At 34.1% G+C, this 22,321-nt stretch overlaps 2 protein-coding genes across 19 annotated transcripts in view; one reads left to right on the forward strand and one right to left on the reverse strand.

Annotated features, from left to right (window-relative positions):
- LOC145670338 (uncharacterized) overlaps nucleotides 1–22,321 on the reverse strand; it is a 493,290-nt gene that overhangs the window by 375,447 nt on the left and 95,522 nt on the right. For 11 of the 17 annotated variants that reach the window (XR_014128278.1, XR_014128269.1, XR_014128271.1 and 8 more), the window contains one exon: nucleotides 123–336. The exons of the other annotated variants lie outside the window; for them this stretch is intronic. The gene's annotated coding sequence lies outside the window, so the exon portion shown is untranslated. The remainder of the gene's footprint in view (nucleotides 1–122; nucleotides 337–22,321) is intronic. 17 annotated transcript variants of the gene reach the window in all.
- LOC145670337 (WD repeat-containing protein 17-like) overlaps nucleotides 1–22,321 on the forward strand; it is a 246,114-nt gene that overhangs the window by 219,285 nt on the left and 4,508 nt on the right. For both annotated transcript variants that reach the window (XM_081738874.1, XM_081738872.1), the window contains one exon: nucleotides 4,526–4,799. In XM_081738874.1, the coding sequence (XP_081595000.1) occupies nucleotides 4,526–4,799 (274 nt within the window). The remainder of the gene's footprint in view (nucleotides 1–4,525; nucleotides 4,800–22,321) is intronic.

Genomic DNA, 22,321 nt, shown 5'->3' on the forward strand with positions numbered 1-22,321 from the left:
TCTATTAGCCTTCACATTTCACTTGAAACAGTAGGTAGGTAATGAAAATTTAATCTACTCTTGAAATCAAAATAGAATCAGAAAAAAAAATATGTAAAAAGGAAAAACGAGAAGAAACTTACAATAATAAGACTAGATCCTCTTCCGTCATCTACTAGAAGAAAATCCCTTCCATCTAGTGTTTCTGTCCAGTTTCCTTTCAAAATTAACTCTTCAGCTGTACCCGCAATCTGCATAGTGTTCCTATGCCTTGTTCTGTATAGTAAGGATCTTACAGCATCAAAAGTTGTGGAGTATTTGTATTTCTTCTTGCGTCATACTTCATCCAATTACTTCCTTAATAAGAACAACGTTGACTCAGTTAATTAAAATATACTAAATTACTTTTTCAAAAATTTCCTATTTAGGGTTCCTAACTATATGACTGCCAATGTCTGGAAGAATTATACAAGCGAAAATATTTTTGTGATCCACATTTGTATAAGAACTTGAATTATGTGAACATAAAACATTAGCACATACTACGTTAAGAATTTCACTGCATTCATTTCTTAGTATGAAAGCATAATAGCTTGAGAATTAATCTGTTTAGTGAAAACATATGGTCTACTAGAAAGTTTATAACACGAATTATTACCTACAAATCATCTGGATTGATGTTGATTCTCCACTTGCTCTATCTTACATTGTTTCAATAACACAGTTATTCTTAATCCGGCTCGTAGTTGGTCCATGTGTGTATATTCCAAAATTAGACACTACTTCATTTTCACAGAGAACTATCGCAGCTCTACATTCTTGATCACACTTCCAATATATATTATGTTTCACTTTTCTGTTTATGCGATACACATACTCCTTATAACACAAATTCTTTCCGCCTTGATATCATGACTACAATTGTTCTTCACCTAACTCAGAATGATACAATCTTCTCGAAGGAGAACATTTTCCCGATATTTGTTCTTAACATGTATATATGAATTTTAAGAAATAAGTATAAATGAAGGTGATGATTTAACACTATCGTACGGTGAAATAAGAATTTTTCAGTATATCATCACTAACTACCAATATTTTTCTTTTTGCTTTAGATATATATATATTTTTAATTTTGCACTTTACCTGCGTTTGAGATTATAATTTTCCATCTTCTTTTTTTAGGGGTTAAATTCCAAAGTTGGGCGTCCGTTTTCAGCGAAATTTTTAAAATTTACAGGAAATATATGGATAATTTGATCGTTTGTGTGCTTGATAATATATAAGAGTCTCGAAAAATCTGTTTATTTGTTATATATAAGCGATTATAAACCTGGGACTATATGGCGAGCGGAGGGAACTACTTGGCGCAAGGTAACCAAACAGTTGCATTGTGGGAAAGAAACGAGCATTTATGTTGTCAATATGGCGAATGTACAAGGGCAATGAACTAGCAGTTTTAACATTTGTGAAGGAATATATTGATAACGAGCAAAATCTTTTAAAATTTGTGAAGAGCACGGATTAATGAACCTAATAACAAATTGCAGAAAGTGTGGAAAGGAGATAACAGTGAAAAATCTTGACGAAAGCGGACGCCCAACTTCGGAATATATGCCTTTTTTAGTAATATGGAGTATTCACTCGTACTTACTCATTACTCACACACTCACAACATTTCATAGTTTCTGTTTTCCTTTGCACTCACCATGCGGCACCACCAGTCCAAATTACAAATATCCAGCAAATATCCTTAGCTATGGTACCAGATTTGGAGATAAAGTGCAGAAATCACCAAAATTGGCGTAAATTTTACTATATATGGTAAGGAGTGAAAAGCTGGTGTGTTATAAAATTACGATTGTCCACAAAGTTGGGTAGAATAATAATGTTCCATATTCGTAAAATGTTCAAGGATATCGAAAAAACATTCCATAATTCAAACGCGCACATAGTGTTCCTTGATGTTTCGTTCGGATCTAATTTCGCGGTGGAATTAAGAACTTCAGGAGTTCCAGCATGTTAGTGTTTAAAGTTATGTCACTAGATTGAAACATTTAAATTTATTCATCTTTTCTATTTATCGATATACGTTATTGTTATTGACTACAACTGTGCTTAACCATAGCAACAATATCATTGTCAAGTGTTGAGCAAAATAATTGTGCATTGTCTTTTCTCAAGTTTTTACAGGTTTGTAATTAATCCGTTAAAAAATAATGATTAAATTAATCAATTAAAATTTTGTTACCGGTAACTTAACTTAAAGAATTGAAATTTCGAAGAGTTAATTTTTAATGGATAATTGTTAATAAAGTCATAACGATAAAAAAAAGGCATTACTCGAGCAGACGGCTCTACCAAATTTTCACACATCTATTGTACTTTCCGGTTTCTTTTTGCACAGCATACACTAAATGAGGAGCTAATGCATAAACCACGATAATACTACGCTCTTTATCGCACAATTCTCTGTAATAGAATCGTATATTAGCATTACATACATCGCAAACGTCCATTGCTAACACGAAGAAAATATTCCCGACGTTTATTTCCATCTTCTTCGCTTCCTTGTACTCTCCCGCCTTCCGCTTCAGTAAATAATTACACTTAGAATACGTTCATTACCATTCAAAATATATTTCAATATGATATCCACTGACTGAAATTACTTATATTGACACTCCTCTTCTTTTATGAAAAGTGTTTGACATCGTATTTTACCTATAAATTTTGTTTTTGGTAGAGCCGTCTGCTCGAGTGAATAAATAAAAAAAAAAAAAAAATGGAAATTTATCTCAGGAACATACGAAATAAATATTTTGTAAGGATTTTCAACTTATTTAAAAAGTTCGTTACTGAATTTTCTATGTCTGTCTGTCTCTGTGTGTTATTTGCGATTTTTTAAAATTTTAAGCCCTCCATTCGATAGAACATCAAAAAATATCTAAAAGAAGAGATGGAATTTTTCGCGTCATTCTTACCGTTCCTGAGATATTGGCCACAAAATTTCCGATTTCGGGAGATTTAAGGAGCAATATCTCGGGAACGGTAAGTTATAGACGGATAATATTGGTATTAATCAATACCTAAGAGGATGGTACCAGTGACCGGTGGCCACTGTCCAACTGACGACCGCTCCCCAGATATTGGCCAAAAAAGTTCGGATTTCAGGAGATTTAAGGTTCCATATGTTGGGTATCGTAAGTCATAGAGAGATGATATTTTGCGAATTTTCAATTTTAAGCCACCATTTTGAGCATGTGTCTTCGTAAAACACAACGTTTTAACAGAACTTTTAAACAAAACATGTGGAAAAAATTTAGGACTCAAAAGAATTATTTGATGAGTATAATAATAAAGTATATAGAACAATTGGTATAAAACCTGTAAAAGTTATGTTTTTGCGATCTATATATATAAAAAAAAAACTTTAGCCTAATAGTGATTATGCGACGATGATTGCAGAACTGTCATATGTATCTGTATGTATAATGGCCCTTGTAGAAGTATAAGAATGCATAATGACCCTTGTAGAAATAATTGAAGAGCTCAATTCCAAAAGTGCCTAAGTCAAAAAAGTAAGTTTTTCAGGAGACGATGCTTTTGTGCGTGTTTCCATCATTCTATTTATGTGGAAGAAAAGTAATCTACATAAAAGAAAAATGTAATTGCCTACTTTTCGTAAGATAACGATGAAATTATCATCTATAGCAAGAGTTTTATAAATATTTTTAGGCATAAGTTAGAAAATAACTTCAGAGAATATTGTTGACTAAGGACATTTTGGAAAACAACGCTGTTTTCTTTTGCCTACAATTAATTTGATTTATTGAATTTTGGCATGAAACCCAGTTCAGTATAGGGAGATGCTAAAATGGAACTTAATAGAACCAATACCTCAAAATTGACATGGAATCCACCTCTTCAATTGATTTGCAAAAAGTTAAAATACAGTTTCTGTTGATTTTTCTGAGTTTTATGATATCGTATTTTAATTTTAGTTTTGTATTAATTATCAGTTTTGTTTGAAAACAGTGACTTTTCACAATATAATGTAATAGGTAATTTTTCCATGCTCTTAATTACAATTAAATTTTACACGAACTTTCACAACTCAAAACAATGCTTTAGTGGTAAAGCGTTCACCTCTGATGCATGGGAGTCCTTGATTCGATCCCAGCTCGCGCAAAGTGAGCTTTGTGGTGGACAAACACCGTGTGCGGGGTTTTCTCGGAGTTGTCCCGTTTCCTCCTACTTTTTCATTCCACCATTTCATTCATTTCTCATTATCACCGTCTCCTTTAGACTAGCCGGCATAACCATAGAACGTAAAACTTAACAGATTTTCCAAGACAATCACTATTGCATTGTACTAAAAGTTAACAATTTTAATTTTAATAAATTATTTTTGAAAATAATTATAATTCTAACATTTACTTTTTCTGACATTTTTAAAATTTAATTATTTTTTTTCATAGTCTTAATTTTCAATTTTAATCTGTTAAAATATTGAATACTTTCTCCAACTATGTTTCCTTCACAGGTCAATTCTTCAGAAAGATCCATCTCTTCTGAACGGCACATATTTAAATCCAAATTTGATAAAGGAAGAGTTTGCGTGTTGGATGGAACATTCTAAATCTACAGAGTCTGGAACGATAGATAACCAATGCAACAAGGAAATCTATGAGCGAATGCTCTCGCATACTAAATATTCCGATCATGGACCAGATATTGGAAGCACTTGTGTTGCAGGGTCTCATCTGCCGGGACATTCCGATGTACACAGATGCAAAATTACTGGAGAAATGATCAAAGTAAGTACTGAAATCTCATACATCAGTTCTTAGGTAATTTTCTATTGTTCCTCACACCACATAATAATAATAATAATAATAATAATAATAATAATAATAATAATAATAATAATAATAATAATAATAATAATAATAATAATAATATTTTATGCGAGGTGTGATCAAAAAGTACGATGAATTATTTTATTACGAACAAAGTAATAAACTTACTTCAAATATGAATGTTCAAAGGACTTCCCTTGCCTTTCAATGCAGTCATTTCAACGTTGATTCCACAATTGAAGCAGTTCTGGAAGTCTCCTTTCTTCAGGGTCTTCAACTTCGCCGAAGTCACCTCTTTGTGGTTTAGCACTGCTCATAGGCAACCTTTTTTGGAACTCATTGAAAATAAATTATGCCGGAAAAGTGGTATGCCACTCTCTCACAAACCCTCGAAATTCCTATTGCATGTAGCATGTTAAGCATTAGAAAATTTTTGTTTATGTTTCCTTTATCTATAACATACAAGGGGTAAACGGCTCCTGAACGGGACGTGTTATCATCTTCATGATCTTCAAATACACTCTCAATAAATAGTCAGGTTTCTAGCTCAACAAGCCACTATTGCACTTCACATCTTTCAACAACTGGAGTTTCATGGTTGAATGAACTTTCTCTTTTTCCTGAAATCAGCATTGCAACCTTCTGTCTTAAGATAAAAAAAAAATTAAATCTAAATATTTAACAGAATAAGGAGATATCACTAATAAGTTTAATTTCGAGAGTACACTAAGTAATACGAAGTACATCGCACATAATCTTATTATTAACCTCCTAGTAATGATAGGAGACAAGACTTGAAACTTAAGGCTTTTATAAGATTCAGGAGTGGTAGTAAAGTCTTGCGAGTGACATCTTTCTGGACTATCTTCTCAAACGTGAATCAGTTTTATCAAAAACGACTCAGGTGATTCTGCTTATATTTCATAAATACATATTTAAATCCAATAACCCAAGAATAAAGTGTGAAACAAAAATTCTTATTTAAAAAAAATATGCAGGAAAGGTAATTTTTTATTGGGGCTGAGTTTTTATTCTCTAATACGGCATGCGATTTTATGGATACTTCCTTCAACTTGCAGAAATAACTCTGTTTGGGATTGCAATACCTCAAGTTTACGTGAGGTAAAAAGGGTAAATTCTACCCCATGTTGCGTATTTGAACATGCTCATACAAAATAATTTTCCAGTGAAACCTACCGAATAAATTATTCGATTTTATTAAAATATGTGTACATTTATCTTCTTTATCGCATTCAAACAATCCTCACTTGTTGCGATTGAAAATAGTAGGGTAAACCGAAACAAATATTCCAGAATTTTGGATTTCCATATTTTAAATAATATAATAAGAAAATAACTTTCTCTGAAGACATTCGCCAAAATTGCTAGATTTTGACATAATAAAGCGTTTAGTTTGTTTATGGCTTAACAAACATTCCAATGCATGCAGTTAAAATAGATCAAGACCCCCTTATTCTCCCGATATTCTGAGAGTTATTTCCACGATAACTTTTGTGAAAAGTATTCGTTTTTGAACAACGTAGTATATATATATATATATATATATATATATATATATATATATGTGTGTGTGTGTGTGTGTGTGTGTATATATATTGCTTGCGATTTAAACTAGTAAAGAATGGTGATAATCATAGGTAGGTTATCCCGCTGGCACTTGAAAGTCTCTTCAATAGTAACTTTTGTAAAAATAAAAATGGTGCAATATGTGCATTGTAGTATATTATTTCTGATGCCTGAAAGTTGCCACAATTTCATTGAGTTTATAATCAATCAAGAAAGAGAAAGTTGTTCTTTTGAACATGACTTTAGAATACATTTTGTGATGATAAATTATATTTTTAAAAAAGTCAAAATATCGGAATCACAAATAAGAATACTGCATGTAATCAAAATCATATTCGATATTACGGCACTAAGGAGAGTCGAGCTGGGTGAGCCCCCCTCGCTATACCACTGCCTCAAAGCATAATCGTGGAACATTAAACTTTAAAAAAAAAAGTATCAGAAGAAAATCGGCGATTATTATTATTATTATTATTATTATTATTATTATTATTATTATTATTAGTAGTAGTAGTAGTAGTAGTAGTAGTAGTAGTAGTAGTAGTAGTAGTAGTATAAAAATATTTCCTACTGTTTGCTAGATTAATATTCGCGTGTAATTGAGCATTTTAAAGCCGTCTGTTGTTAGGGGGGAATTTTCAGGTGTTGGCGCCTTAAATTTGGATGTTTCTTCAAGAGATTTTTCACTGTGTTCCTAATTCCTAGGCAAAATACTGCTGGTTAGAATATCCACAAGAATTTATAACATGTGATATTGACATTTATAAAATGTCATGATAAATTATATGCTGTCTGCTAGTAGGTCCTACGAAGTAGGCTACAACCTCGAGGCGCAATATCAACTTCCCTTCACACTTCATCCAGGCTTAGGATTGGCAGTGTATAAATTATTACCATTACATTGGCGTGCTTAAAAGTTAAAAATTGCAGGGGAAATATACTTCCCTTTCTCATCATTCATTTCATTAAGTAAATAGCAAGTGCAGGGTTAATATAGTCCCTTTGTCAGTTATTAGTTTCGTTTAAACGAAGATTAAACGTAGATTAAAGAAAACGATTACTTTTCACGAAAGTTATCGTGGAAATAACTTTCAGAATATCGGGAGAATAAGGGGGTCTTGATCTATTTTAACTGCATGCATTGGAATGTTTGTTAAGCCATAAACAAACTAAACGCTTTATTATGTCAAAATCTAGCAATTTTGGCGAATGTCTTCAGAGAAAGTTATTTTCTTATTATATTATTTAAAATATAGAAATCCAAAATTCTGGAATATTTGTTTCCGTTTACCCTACTATTTTCAATCGCAACAAGTGAGGATTGTTTGAATGCGATAAAGAAGATAAATGTACACATATTTTAAAAAAATCGAATAATTTATTCGGTAGGTTTCACTGGAAAATTATTTTGTATGAGCATGTTCAAACGCGCAACATGGGGTAGAATTTACCCTTTTTACATCACGTAAACTTGAGGTATTGCAATCCCAAACAGAGTTATTTCTGCAAGTTGAAGGAAGTATCAATAAAATCGCATGCCGTATTAGAGAATAAAAACTCAGCCCCAACAGGAAATTACCTTTCCTGCATATTTTTTTTAATAAGAATTTTTGTTTCACACTTTATTCTTGGGTTATTAGATTTAAATATGTATTTATGAAATATAAGCAGAATCACCTGAGTCGTTTTTGATAAAACTGATTCATGTTTGAGAAGATAGTCCAGAAAGATGTCACTCGCAAGACTTTACTACCACTCCTGAATCTTATAAAAGCCTTAAGTTTCAAGTCTTGTCTCCTATCATTACTAGGAGGTTAATAGTAAGATTATGTGCGATGTACTTCGTATTACTTAGTGTACTCTCGAAATTAAACTTATTAGTGATATCTCCTTATTCTGTTAAATATTTAGATTTAAATTTTTTTATCTTAAGACAGAAGGTTGCAATGCTGATTTCAGGAAAAAGAGAAAGTCCATTCAAGCATGAAACTCCAGTTGTTGAGAGATGTGAAGTGCAATAGTGGCTTGTTGAGCTAGAAACCTGACTATTTATAGAGAGTGTATTTGAAGATCATGAAGATGATAACACGTCCCGTTCAGAAGCCGTTTACCCCATACAAGGAATGTTTAGTGTTTGTAAGATTAAAATTTCTACAGCGGACGATGGCGTTGTCCTGTAATCCATCTGTCTTCGTGCCAAATAATATGGTGGGGAAAGACCTATATTGTTTTTCTTTTCTGCATGATGGTTGTGCACCCGTCAAATATACCGATTCAAGTCTCGGTCATGATTCGGAACCAAAGACGACCACCAGCTTTAATTGTTTAAGTGGAGGCAAACAGAGGGGCAATAACATTTTCGGGGTGGAGACAGCTTTTCTTCTTATACTGAAAAGGAGAGTTTTATATTGCTTGACCTACATTCCAATACGTCATGTCTGGGAGACAGATGGGTAGAAGTAGCCATTAAGAGACGGCCCACGTGTCCCCTCTGCTTCGTCACTGTTCGGAACCTATGTTAATGATTCATTTCCGTTCTGCCTAAAGGCCCTCCAGCACTTTCTAGAAAATATTTCCAATTATCTTATCTTTAGGCAGAACGGGAATTCCAGTTCTGCCTAATTCTCATTCTACCTAATCTTTGAAAATAAGCAGTAGTGCTATTCTAATTTTTAACAATCGGTTCTGTATATTTTATATCTAAATATATAGGTATAATATATAAATAGATAGGTAGAATTTTTTTTATGACATGTAGCGATCTATACATACAGCATACTATACAGGGTGGCCCAAAAGTAGGTATACACCCCTGCATTGATCAAATATAACATTCTAGTTTGTGGGTTTATTTGTTTCTGCTCTTCCGAGCTTAAGTTGTAAGTAAAAACACATTAAGAACAAATAATGAACAAACTAAGTCTACCTGATGGATAACAATAAGAAATGATATAAAATGCAATGAGCTGATCAGTACGGTACTGTATACCTACTTTTGAGCCACTCTGTACAATACAAGGTGTTATGGCGAAAATAGGTAGCACTTCGAATATCTTGGAAACGAATCGTTGAAGATAAATGGTTGTCAAAAGTATTGCAAAGACCTTTATCTAGCAATGAATAGGTAGTTGTTGATGATGTTATGTATACATTTCAAATATAAGTAACCACCACCACTTCACTCATATAATACCAGTTCTCATTCTTGATATCTGAGGAGTTGAGATTAAGGAAGAAACGAGTATACGCCTATACCTTGTTCTGAGAGATCGTATGTTTAACCCAGTAGCTGTAACAGTTTCTAAGAATAAAGACACTTAAAATAAAAAAAAAAAATTCCATTTTCCCTGCCCTTCATTAATCATCTGGTATGTACAGAGTAAAATAACGTTCTTCAAATATGTCAATTGTTTTTGGCTGTGAAACATTCGTATTCTAAATCTCTTCCTTCCAGCTGAAATTTGCAATGCACACACTTGCTATGCTAATAGAAATATAAGAGATATAGAAATCTTATCGACATGGTTTATTTTCAATTTCCAAAAATGGGTTCTGCTATGTGAAATTGGCATCGCTCATGTTTTTGATATAGATTGTTTATAAATCGCGAACAATCGTGAACAGACGATGAACAAATGAACTGCATGATTTATTTTCGATTTCCGAAAATGGGTTCTGCCGGGTTCACGCACATTTGAGGCGTTGGATAGCAAAGTGGCGTAAATCAGTTTTGAGACATTTTGAGATATTGAAATTTTTATTAGGATCGTGTTAGGTTAAAATTACTTAGTTGCATATAATTTACTACAACAGTAGTCTACTCAAATCAATACTTCGTATATCCACTTAAAGCTTGTTTACTCTTTATCTATACCAGCGTTTCCCAACCAGTGTGCCGCGGCACACTGGTGTGCCGCGAGGAAATCGAAATAAAATTATTAATTCATGGCAATCAAATTGCAAAACATAGGGAAAAATGTATATTTGTATTTCATATTACTATGAACCTCTACTATGAATCTACAATTTTAATTTTCATACTCGGTTACTTTTCTGTACATTTTTAATGTTGAAAAAAGTATTTGTTACCATTGTTATGACCATTATTGTTTCTTTATTCTTGCAGACTGTTTCGTAATATCATTCAATCTTTTCGACAAAGCAAACATGCATACAAATTACCTACATTTGTGTTTTAAAAGTAAAAGATTTGTTTGTTCATTCGTTATTTAGTGATCTTCCTTCTTAGTGAAAGGCTGGATACAGTTTTTGAAAAAGAAAGTGAATTTTATAAATTATCTCATTGCAGTTGTTTTCTATTTTTAAATTAGAATGAAAAATAAGCATAATAATTTACTGAAAACCAGTCATCGACCTTTCTTGTCTGTGAAGAGATCAGTAATCACAGAAATAAATTACCACGGTATTTTATATTTACAAATAATAATAATAATAATATCTACATGAGTGTGCCGCGAGAATTGAAGTTACACCTGCAGTGTGCCGAAAGTTGAAAAAGGTTGGGAAACGCTGATCTATACCTTTATACTAGCTTCATATAAATCTCATTCGTATATTCCATCCAATTAAATCCTATTTCTCATCAATGTAATATCTTTTGTAATCTTGAACCTTAAATCATAACATCAATAATCCACATCTTCATTACATCTTATTTCTTACTGTTTGCACATACTCATAACTATCTTAGCAACGGCTAGTGTCACATTTTAAAACCCTTTTCACCTACGTACTCTTATATCCCAACATTCTCCCCTCTTTATCAAAAACGAAATTATACATCTTTCAATACAATCTAATCACTTGTAACCTAATCTAATAACTGATAACCCAACCTAACATTACACATCTAATCTACCAACATACAACAGAACCTAATCAACATACAACAGAACATTAATCCTCTTTAAGAACTCTCCGACTCAATCGAATTAACTTCCTTTTCTTTCCATCTTCTGTTCTTCCCTCTTCTTGGTTGAGCATACCACCTGTTCAGCAGGAAATCAGTCTGTGCTTGCATGCACTATTGTTTTTCGATCAACTTAATAATAAGTTCATCCCGTTCTTGTTCTTGCAGTCCGCATATTCCCGACGTATTCTTCTTCTCTTCCATAGAATCATACTTCTTATTTCTACCATTTAGCCACTTTAACCAGACCTGTTTGAAACGTTTACTAGACTTGGTTGACTTATCTTCCACTATACCCAATGCCAGGTAGTTAGGCAACTCTGCCTCCTTTGAATCCGACCTATACACTTGGGGCACTTCTTCCATTACTAATTTCCTGTCTCTCATTTCATCCTTGCCCTTGGTTAACTCTTTGCTCTTCTGATCAAACCATAAGACATCCGATAAACCTAGGTGTGGATCTTCATGTGATAACGAGGGTTCCTCTACACTGTCACAAAATATGTGATCCATGTTCAACTGGCTAGCCATCTCTACCAATTCTTCCTGTTGTGATTTGGGACTGTGAACAATGGTATTCTCCTGGGTTTGAAATGTGCTATACTGGCAGGCTAAAGCAAAATGATTCTGGCGACCACATTTGAAACATTGTTGTCCCCACGCAGGACATTCTCCTTTCCTATGATGTAATCTACAAAAACGACATCTAGTTGCTGATTGGGGAGACGATTGCGTCGAAGAAGACGATTTTGGCGATGATACACTGCTACTAGTAACCTGTCTGTCATTCCATTTTGATAAATGCTTCTTCGTAGAGTTCACCATATTAATCCCACTTTCTGTCTTTGGTTTATATAAACGTAACTGTTGTTCCGTACATTCCATATTGAGGGCGATTTCCGTAGCTAACTGAAATGTCAGATCCTTGTTGTTCAATAGTTTACGTCTGATCGATTCATCACCAACTCCGAATACAAACTGATCTCATAAGTTTTCTTCTAAACAACAAGTGTAGCCACAATATGACGATTGCTTCTTAAGGTCCAATACGAAACTGGTAATGGATTGGAACGGCTTCTGTTTCATTGAATGAAATTGATATCTTTCCGAGATAAGATTAACTTTGGCAGCATAAAATGTTTTCATCGCTGTTTTGATTTCGTCATAAGACTTATCTGAAGGTGAAGCAGGCCAACAAATATTGCATATTTGCTCATAGGTTTCTGATCCAATCACTGCAAACAAGGTTGATACTTTCCGTTCTTCTGGAACTTGTGTGGCAATGCCCAAATGCTCAAACCGATCTAAATATGCCTGTAAACGATGTCTCACTGTTGAATGACGGAAAACTCGGTAACGAAGACATACTGATTTATTCGTTCTTCTTCTACTCAAATATCTATCTATATGTATCTATATGTATATATAGGGCCTATCCTATTCGACTGCGCCAAATCTGTTAGGTTAAAATTACTTAGTTGCATATAATTTACTACAACAGTAGTCTACTCAAATCAATACTTCGTATATCCACTTAAAGCTTGTTTATTCTTTATCTATACCTTTATACTAGCTTCATATAAATCTCGGCTTGTGTATAGCCCGCTCCCCCCAATTCTTTGTCACCGGAACTGGAAGAGTCACTAATACTACTATTACTACTACTGCTATTATTATTACTACTACTACTACTACTACTACTATTGCTGCTGCTACTACTACTACTACTACTACTATTACTACTACTACTACTGCTACTACTAATTTTACTACTCCGACTACTACTACTACTTATATCGAGAACAGAACCCAACCAACCCCTGCGGGGCTTCTAACCCGTTCCTACTACTACTAGTAGTAGTATTGCTACTAACTACCACCACTACTACTTCTACTACTACTACTACTACCACTACTACTGCTACTACTATTACTACTACAACTACTACTACTTATACTAAAGCCTCCTTACCACAAGATTTACATCTTAAATCTTTATAACATGTGATTCCGATTCATTCTGAACTAATATGAACCGTTAGAATCACTATGATTCGTTAAAAATCACTGGGGGGAGCGGGCTATACTCAATCCTAAATCTCATTCGTATCTTCCATCCAATTAAATCCTATTTCTCATCAATGTAATATCTTTTGTAATCTTGAACCTTAAATCATAACATCAATAATCCATATCTTCATTGCATCTTATTTCTTACTGTTCGCACATACTCATAACTATCTTAGCAACGGCTAGTGTCACATTTTAAAACCCTTTTCACTTACGTACTCTTATATCCCAACAGATCGATATAGGAAAATCGGACAAAATCGGTTCTCTGTGCTGTTATCTTTCGGCCTATGGCCTGCTTCTTGTGCCCTGAGATACGCATACGCAACTTTGCCATCCAACAGGTTATGGTTTCAAGTTCACGAAAATGACTTAATCTTATTGTTTTAAAAAAAAATGAGTTACGCCACTTTGCCATCCAACGCTTCATATATCTAATTTGTTTTACTTCTTTCTTTCACTCTTGGCTAGGTCATGATGGTATTTGTGTTTATATCTGGGTATAACAAACGGTCCTGCGAACTCGAAATATTTTAACAACCAGTTCTACCGAACCGGTGTGAACGGGCTGGATAGCACCACTGAAAGTAAGGGATTTTACGCGGAGAGGTATTTTCTAGGAAAATGCAGCACCGAAATGCTTGACTCCTAGTGTGATTTTTTTGTAAATCGGAATTAATGTATATAATGGCTGTACTAACGAGGACGGAGACAAATTCCAAGCGGTCAAAATGCAAGGAAAATTCTTACGAAACGGGCAAAGTTCGAGGCACAGAATCATGGGAGTATAGACCCTTGGATGTAAAAGTTATGATTATTTTTTCCTTCAGTTGTCGTATATTCTAACATATTATATGTAATTTTCAATTTACTGATATAACGTTTTCCTTTTTAAAAATACCCAAAACCGAACAAAACTTGAAAGTGTTATAATAAAAGGGTAAAATTGGGTTTAATTACTTCACACACACCCATATGAAAGGTTCTGTGTACTTCAATTTACTATACATTTAATCATTTGAAATACGTTCAGCGTTAATTACTGTTAAGAACATTAATTTTAATTACAAACAGTACGTGTCATGTTATTTAATTTTAAAAAAATCTCCATCCTTATGTGGTAGCATATAGCAGTTTTTATTTTGCGTGTTGTATAAATATTTATTTACTTTAGTTCTGAAATACTGAACAAGTTTATTTTTAGCAAAGATCAACATGTGAAACATTACATATATAACAGTTACGTGTTTATTGGGTTTTCCGTATTTTTACGTAAAAAAATGTTTTTTCAATAAATTGAAGAACTGTTATATATAACATTTTAGATGCATGACAATTGAAGAAAAAAATAATCATTCTTTTATTAGGCTACATCTATGATTCTGTCGCTTAAATTTTGTCCATTATGTCAGAATTTTCCTTGGGATTTGTCCTCTTGGATTTAGTCCTGCATTCGTAATAATCTGTTACGTAATTGTAACAGATTCTGTAAGAAGAATAACTATATCTTCCAGTCTTATCATAAATTTTAGATGCCATTCTTATTGTTCTTCTCGTAAAAGAAGACTAGGATACTGTTATGTTATTAACAGTGTTATTCGTATCTCACACTTTAGTATAAAAAAAAAAAAAACTGCAGAAAAATAGAATTGATCGACTCTTTGTAAGAAAGCCATTTGAAATTGTAACTGAAACGAACACAAAACAAACTTACTTCGTTCTAATAGCCAATAATTTCACAACATGATTTCATTTGGATTTCCAGTAATTTATTTCCAGCATGCTAAGGTTCGCAGTGTTTAAATTAAACAGGAAACCGACAAAGAAACATACAAATATTTCTATATTGTGCAACTTTTACAACAAGAACAAAGTGAAAATAAAGCTTCTATGTTGAATGTAGGAAAGAAGCTGAAGGAACCAAAACTTAAAAATACGCGAATTGAAAAAAAAAAAAAAATCAAACCATTGAGAAGAAGGCTGGGATCACGTGTAGCAGACTCGGTGGCTTACGTAGATGCGGTTACATACTGTTTACATTTAGAACAGTGATGAGAAATTGTATTGGCTTTATTGACGATATGTAGTATTTAGTATTGCTAGTATTTGCATGGATAATATAAGTATATATGATGTATTGCATGTAGTATAGAATCATGTATAGAAGACAAATCACCTGATCAGGTGTTGCTGAAAAAAGGAGTTGTGATGTATTATAGAAATGGGGGGACCACGGTAGCTCAGTGGTAGGGCACTTATACTTCTGGTGTGTGGGGTCACTGGTTCGATGCTTGGACAAGTAAGTTTGTGGTGGACAACATAGGGTTTTCTCGGCTTACTCCCGTTTCCTCCCACATTCTTATTCCACCATCACATATTTCCTTTAATCATCTGTCTCCCTTAGCCTAAAGGGCATAGACATGGGACGTTCAAATGAAAGATTTTATAATTGAAAAAACTAGGTTGAAATAGTACAAAAGAATATCCAACTTCTTATAAGCTCACTAGCGTTAATTATCCACTTTGTTAGGTTAAAATAAGAAAAAATAGTAATATGTTCCGTAAGTGAGTCACTGTTCACTGTTCATCTTAGCGACCCCAAAAACTATGGATTCGACACGAATATCGGTCATTTTCGATCATTTTTATATATCTCTACCCTACCCCTCCCATACGTTGCACCGTCAGAGTGAAACAAGAAAAACCATCCGAGGTTCGAATCTCATTTATGTTGAAAATTTGATCGAGATCGGTCGGAGAGTTATTAAGTTACAAAGATAGTCACTTATCATTCACTTTCATTTTTATTTATACTGATAGATTGGTGATTGTAAAGGGGTGAGATTTTCAACCTCCGGACATTTGATTTCTTACGTACTGCCAATTACTCTCCCGTGTAAGGTCTGGACATGATTCCTAGTAGAACAGGTAGGGTAGACGTAATGGTATGTCACATTTTCCCCCCTAAATTACGAGTAAAGCGGAAAATAACGTTAATCATTAACATGCAATTCAATGCAATGACACATACCAAACAAGTTTTCCCCTGCCATCTGCAGGTGGATTTCCAAAATTAAACTACTTACATACTCTTCTATGGTTCGATCACAACCCATTTCAGCTAATAATTCAATTTCACTGGAAGCGGCGGATATCATTATGTTCCCCTCGAGGCTCAATGGTAGAGCGTTTACCTCTGGTATGTGGGGTACCTGGTTCGGTCCCAGCTCTTGCCAAGTGGACTTTGACGTGTACAAACACAGTGTACGTGGGTTTACTATGGATTCTCCCGTCTCCTTCCACTTTCTTCATTCTAACATTCAACTCATTTCTCATCATCACCGTCTCCTTTAGCCTAGCCGGCATAACTGTGGGATGTAAAACTCATATTCATCGAAGACGTAAGATTTCATTACATTTCATACATGTTCCACCAAGCCACTCATTTCATCGCTGCTGTCCAGCTTCGTAAGACAAGTGGAAAACCACCTGAAATATGAAGTAAAGAGTACTTATCTTCAAAGCCAGAAAGAACGGCCTTGATAGTCGATGTGCTGCACTTGAACATGAACAGTGCAGTCAGCTATAGTCCTTCGTGGTTATACATCCAATGAGTTTTGTTGGAATCTGAAGAAATAATAATAAAAAAAAAAGTGAGTTTCATTTCACTTTGAAAAATTACAGTAGACTTCTAAATAACGGGAATTCGATACTGAAATTGAAAGTAGTACATCTCTAACTTCCGGTTTGAATAGAGACAACACGTTAGAGATGGAGAATCCTGAAATCGTATCAAAACCAGCTTCTCACTATTTCTTAGAATTACTACTAAATAGGAATCAATATCGAAACCAAAAGTTGTACTAGTTTTTACTACTTTCGGTTTCAGTAGAAAAATAAAAGTTAAAATGAAATATATTCTTGGGATTCTTAAATTATATCAAAAAAGACTTTGCGGTACTGAATTCATATTTCTAAAAACCTCCTTCTCGCTAGCTATGCCAACCAGTGTTGATACCTGAAATTGTAATATCCAGTACTTCCGGTTTGAATAATTGAATGCAGGTCGAGATGAAACTTATTGTTGGGACCCTTAATCCATGCCAAGGTGTTACTTCTAGCTATGTCTTACCGTTTGCGCTATATGGAATTCAATACTGAAACCGGAAACTGTACTACACTTGTATTACTTCCGGTTTTAGTATAGATAAATGGGTGCATTGGAATCTATTCTTGTGATACCCAAAAAACGCTTTTCGCTATCTATTACCGTTTCTGCTTTACAATGATCAACTTTAATATCGGGAATAGTTGATTCCTCCCGCTTCCGGTTTGAATACAACGTTAAGACACATGAAACTCTTTCTTGGAATTCTGAATTGATACGAAATAACAGCTTTTCGCTTTTTCTGACTGGTTTTGCTTTTATACCTATATGTGTATATCACATATACACAGACGGCTAACATACTTAAGCCGTTGTATAAGACTTCCCATACTTATGTATAAAATAGTTAAACCGTTCCATAAGACTTCCCATAGTTGTGTATAAAATAGTTAAACAATTCTATAAGACTTCCCATACTTGTATATAAAATAGACCGTTCTATAAGACTTCCCATACTTGTGCATAGAATAGTTTAGCCGTTCTATAAGACTTCCCATATTTGTGCTTAGGATAGTTAAACCAATCTGTAAGATTTTGCATACTCGTGCATAGAATAGTTAAGCCATTCTATAAGACTTCCCATACTTATATAGAGAATAGTTGACCCATTCTATAAGACTTCCCGTACTTGTGTATAGAATAGTTGAGTCGTTCTATAATATTTCCCATACTTATATATAGAATAATTGAGCCGTTCTATAAGACTTCCCATGCTTATGTATAGAATAGTTGAGCCGTTCTATAAGACTTCCCATGCTTATGTATAGAATAGTTGAGCCATTCCATAAAAATTTCCATTGGCGTGGGAGACCCGGGTTCGATTCCCGGCGGGAGCGCATGTGGTTCGGGTTTCATGTTAATCAGTAGGTCCCGTCTTATATAGGCTTGCTGCTTAAAGGGACGTTGAACTCAAAATCAACTCAACTCAAGACTTCCCATACTTACGTATAGAATAGTTGGAGTTGTTCTATAAAACTTCCCATACTTATGTGTAGAAGAGTTAAGCCGTTCTATAAGACTTCCCATGCTTATGTATAGAATAGTTAAGCCGTTCTATAAGACTTCCCATACTTATACATACTTATATAGAGAATAGCTGACCCATTCTATAAGACTTCCCATGCTTATGTATAGAATAGTTGAGCCGTTCTGTAAGACTTCCTATACTTACGTATAGAATAGTTAGGCCGTTCTATAAGACTTCCCATACTTATGTATAGAATACTTAAGTCGTTCTATAAGACTTCCTATAGACCCCTACTTGTGCATAGAATAGTTAGGCTATTCTATAAGACTTCCTATACTTGCGCATAGAATAGTTTAGATGTCTTAAATGGAGTTAATTAGGTTCTCAACAAAAATTTACATGAACATTTTGAATATATATGTCACTTTAAGGAAACATGAAATATAGCAGGCTTTTAGAAGAAAAATGAAACTGTAGTGTGATATTCGTCTGAAGGACTTACTCTCTCGCCCTCCTTTCCTTTTCTCACAGAGAAGCCGCCATAATGAGCTTCTCAATGTGAAGAAATTTCCCAAAGGATGTCCAATATCAGAAATTAACAAGACTGCCTTTTAATTTATAGAATCCCAATTGACGTCATAAGTCTTCCTCTGAACACTATCCCTCTTAATTCCCATATTGCTCACTCGTTCACTCACTGGACAACAGAGACATGCTGCGCAACGAGCATTCTTTAGCTTCTGGGTTCTAGATTACGCAAAAGACACTTCCTAACTTCGACTGGTGAACTTGCTAAAGGAATGATTACGTAGCAAGATGGCCGCAGGGTGTTTGCAAACAAAAATTATATTTTTACATACAACAGTTCTATGTTTTCTATCTTTGCAACTGAGATCAATGTGCCCTTGTGAACAAGCAGAACTCTTATTTATTTATTCATTTATTTTATTTCCTTAATATTATTAGCTCTCTACGTTTATTGACATCAACACTCTTAACAAAGCTTCCTTGACCAAATATGCTTCTAGCATTCGAAGTACAGAAGCAACTGTTCCACGATAATTTTTTTCGTTAAAAAAAAAAAAAAAAAAAAAAAGTTGAGAGTGCTCGAAGAACATTGCCAGAACGAACTTAAAAAGAATTATTTTTTTTCGAAATTTATATGAAATTGTATATTGAGTTTATTAGATTAAATTCAATAGATAATAGAGTTACATATTTGGAACCTGCGTATTAGGAGATCTACTGAACTAACTATATTGAGCTGTCACTCTTTATCACCATATATATATATATATATATATATATATATATATATATATATATATATATATATATATATATATATATAAGCTATTCTAAAAATGCAGATATAACCAGGCCCGTATCCAGGGGGGTCTAGGGGGGCCGCCCCCCTAAATTTTTGCTGGCCCCCTCTAAAATTTCCACGGTAGGCTTGCAAATGAACTATAATATTGTTGGATCGGGCCTCCCCTAACTTCAGTCGGCCCCCCCTAAATTTTTGGGCTGGGTACCGGCCTGGATATAACTAGTGGCCACCGGTTACTATTTGGTATCAAAACGTTCACTAGCCTCTTAAGTATTGATCAACATCAATATCATCACTCTATGACTTACGGTTCCCGAGATATGGCTCTTTAAATCTCCTGAAATAGGAACTTTTTTGGCCAATATCTCAGGAATTGTAGGCTTAAGTGACGCGTAAAATTCCATCAATTCTTTCAGATAGTTTCTTGATACTCTATAGAATGGAGGTCTCAAAATTGAAAAAAAAAAAAAAAAAATCACAAATAACAAACACACTCAGATATTGAGAATTCAGTAACGAACTTTTTAAAGTTCGTTGACTAGTTTTAATTAAATACGCAATACATTTTCTTTGAGGCTTATCAATCATTACTGTTGTTTGTGTGTGAATTCAATCATGATTTGGGAGTTTGCGTGTACTGAGGTGCAAAGTTGTGCCAAGAAAAAAAAATGCGGGGAAATATTTGCCTCCTAAAAACAAAAGACAAGTACTCTTATCAAAGGTACCTGAAAGTTGCTCTTAAAATTCCATTTTTGGATCAAAAGATCCAATATATTTCAGAAATTTTTTGTAGGCCTTATATCTGGAGAACAACATATAGTGTGGCCAAACCAAAACTACCACTTAACTCAGTATGATGTGCTTATTCCGTAAAAAAAATATGAAAACTCGATTTAGGGGCCATTAAAAATTTTTGTGGGCCCTGATCCAAAAAATCCAATGTTTTAAATTCAATCAAATATTTTCTTGTACGCCTTATATCTCGAGAACTACATATAGTGCAGCCAAGCCAAAACTACCACTTAACTCAGTATGATGTCCTTATTCCGTAAAAGTACGAAATCTCGATTTAGCTGTCATTTAAATTTTTGTGGCCCCTGATCCAAAAAATCCAATATATTTCATTCAATTACAAATCTTCTTGTACGCCTTATATCTCGATAACTACATATACTGTAGCCAAATCAAAACTACCACTTAACTCAGTATAATGTCGTTATTCCGTAAAAAAAAAAAAAAAAAAAAAAAATCTTGATTTAGGCGCCATTCAAAAATTTTGTGGCCTCTGACCCAAAAAATCTAATATATTTTCTTCAATCAAGCATTTTCTTGTATGCGTTATATCTTGAGAACTACATATAGTGCAGCCAAACCAAAACTACCACTTAACTCAGTATGATGTCCTTATTCCGTAAAATATACGGAAACTCGATTTGTCTAGAGGCCGTTCAAAAATTTTGTGGCTCCTGACTCAACATCTAATTATTGGTCAAGATCGCAATCTTTTCATCCATTTTTTTTGGTATCATTCCTATAATTCTTGAGTTCGGTGAAAAATGGAAAAAAATCGGATAATCTCTTATCCCCGACATTTCTCCTCGATAAGACTGTGCTGAGGTATAAAGCGATTGATCTATTGATGTCTATACCACGAAAATCTTCGTAAAAGTTTTCCAATCATGATGAAAAGACATATGTTTTCTTTAAGGCCTATCAAGCATTATTGATTAGGGCAGAAACTATTGAAGAACAAAATGTGATTGATTTTACCCTAAAGCTGAAGTTGATACAAAGTAGAGTGTCAAGTAAATTCTTACTATCCAAGGCTTCACTAATATAGGTTTTATTTATTTATTTTTAATCAGGGGTTGTCGCAAAATTATTTTACCAGCCTAACTATCTATTCCATGTAGCGTTACCTACGTGTCTTTCTCGTCTCGATTCTCGTGTTTTGTAGAAGTCTCGTCTCATCGTGATACTCGAAAAATCACTCCTTGTCTCGTCTCGATCGTCGGCAAGTGAACCCGCTTAAATTCCCAGTGGGGACATTCGGTCAAAGAGTGTAGAAAGCTCTTTTAGGCCACCCATTCTGAATGAGGTTTTTTCTTTTGACTTCCTCATCCACTCCAGCCAAATGCCGGGACGGTACCTAACGTAATTATCCCAGGCCGCTCCTTCCTTCCCCAATTCTCCGGGTAGTGTGATCGCCAAGGGATGTCATCCCCAAGGGTGGCGATCCTGGGGGGCCATGGGGCCCGGGCCCCCTCAAAGCTCATGTGGGCCACGCCATATATTTTTATGAATATGTATTTGCTATTTTTATACTATGTATTGTTATATGTACAGTATTTCTATATGTATTTTTGTTATATGTATTTTTTATGAATATACAATATGTGGCATAATTTGAATTGAATTTGTCTTAAAA

The sequence above is a fragment of the Thermobia domestica genome, chromosome 14 (assembly GCF_964235325.1).
Source record: "Thermobia domestica chromosome 14, izTheDome1.hap1.1, whole genome shotgun sequence".
In the NCBI taxonomy this organism is placed as follows: domain Eukaryota; kingdom Metazoa; phylum Arthropoda; class Insecta; order Zygentoma; family Lepismatidae; genus Thermobia; species Thermobia domestica.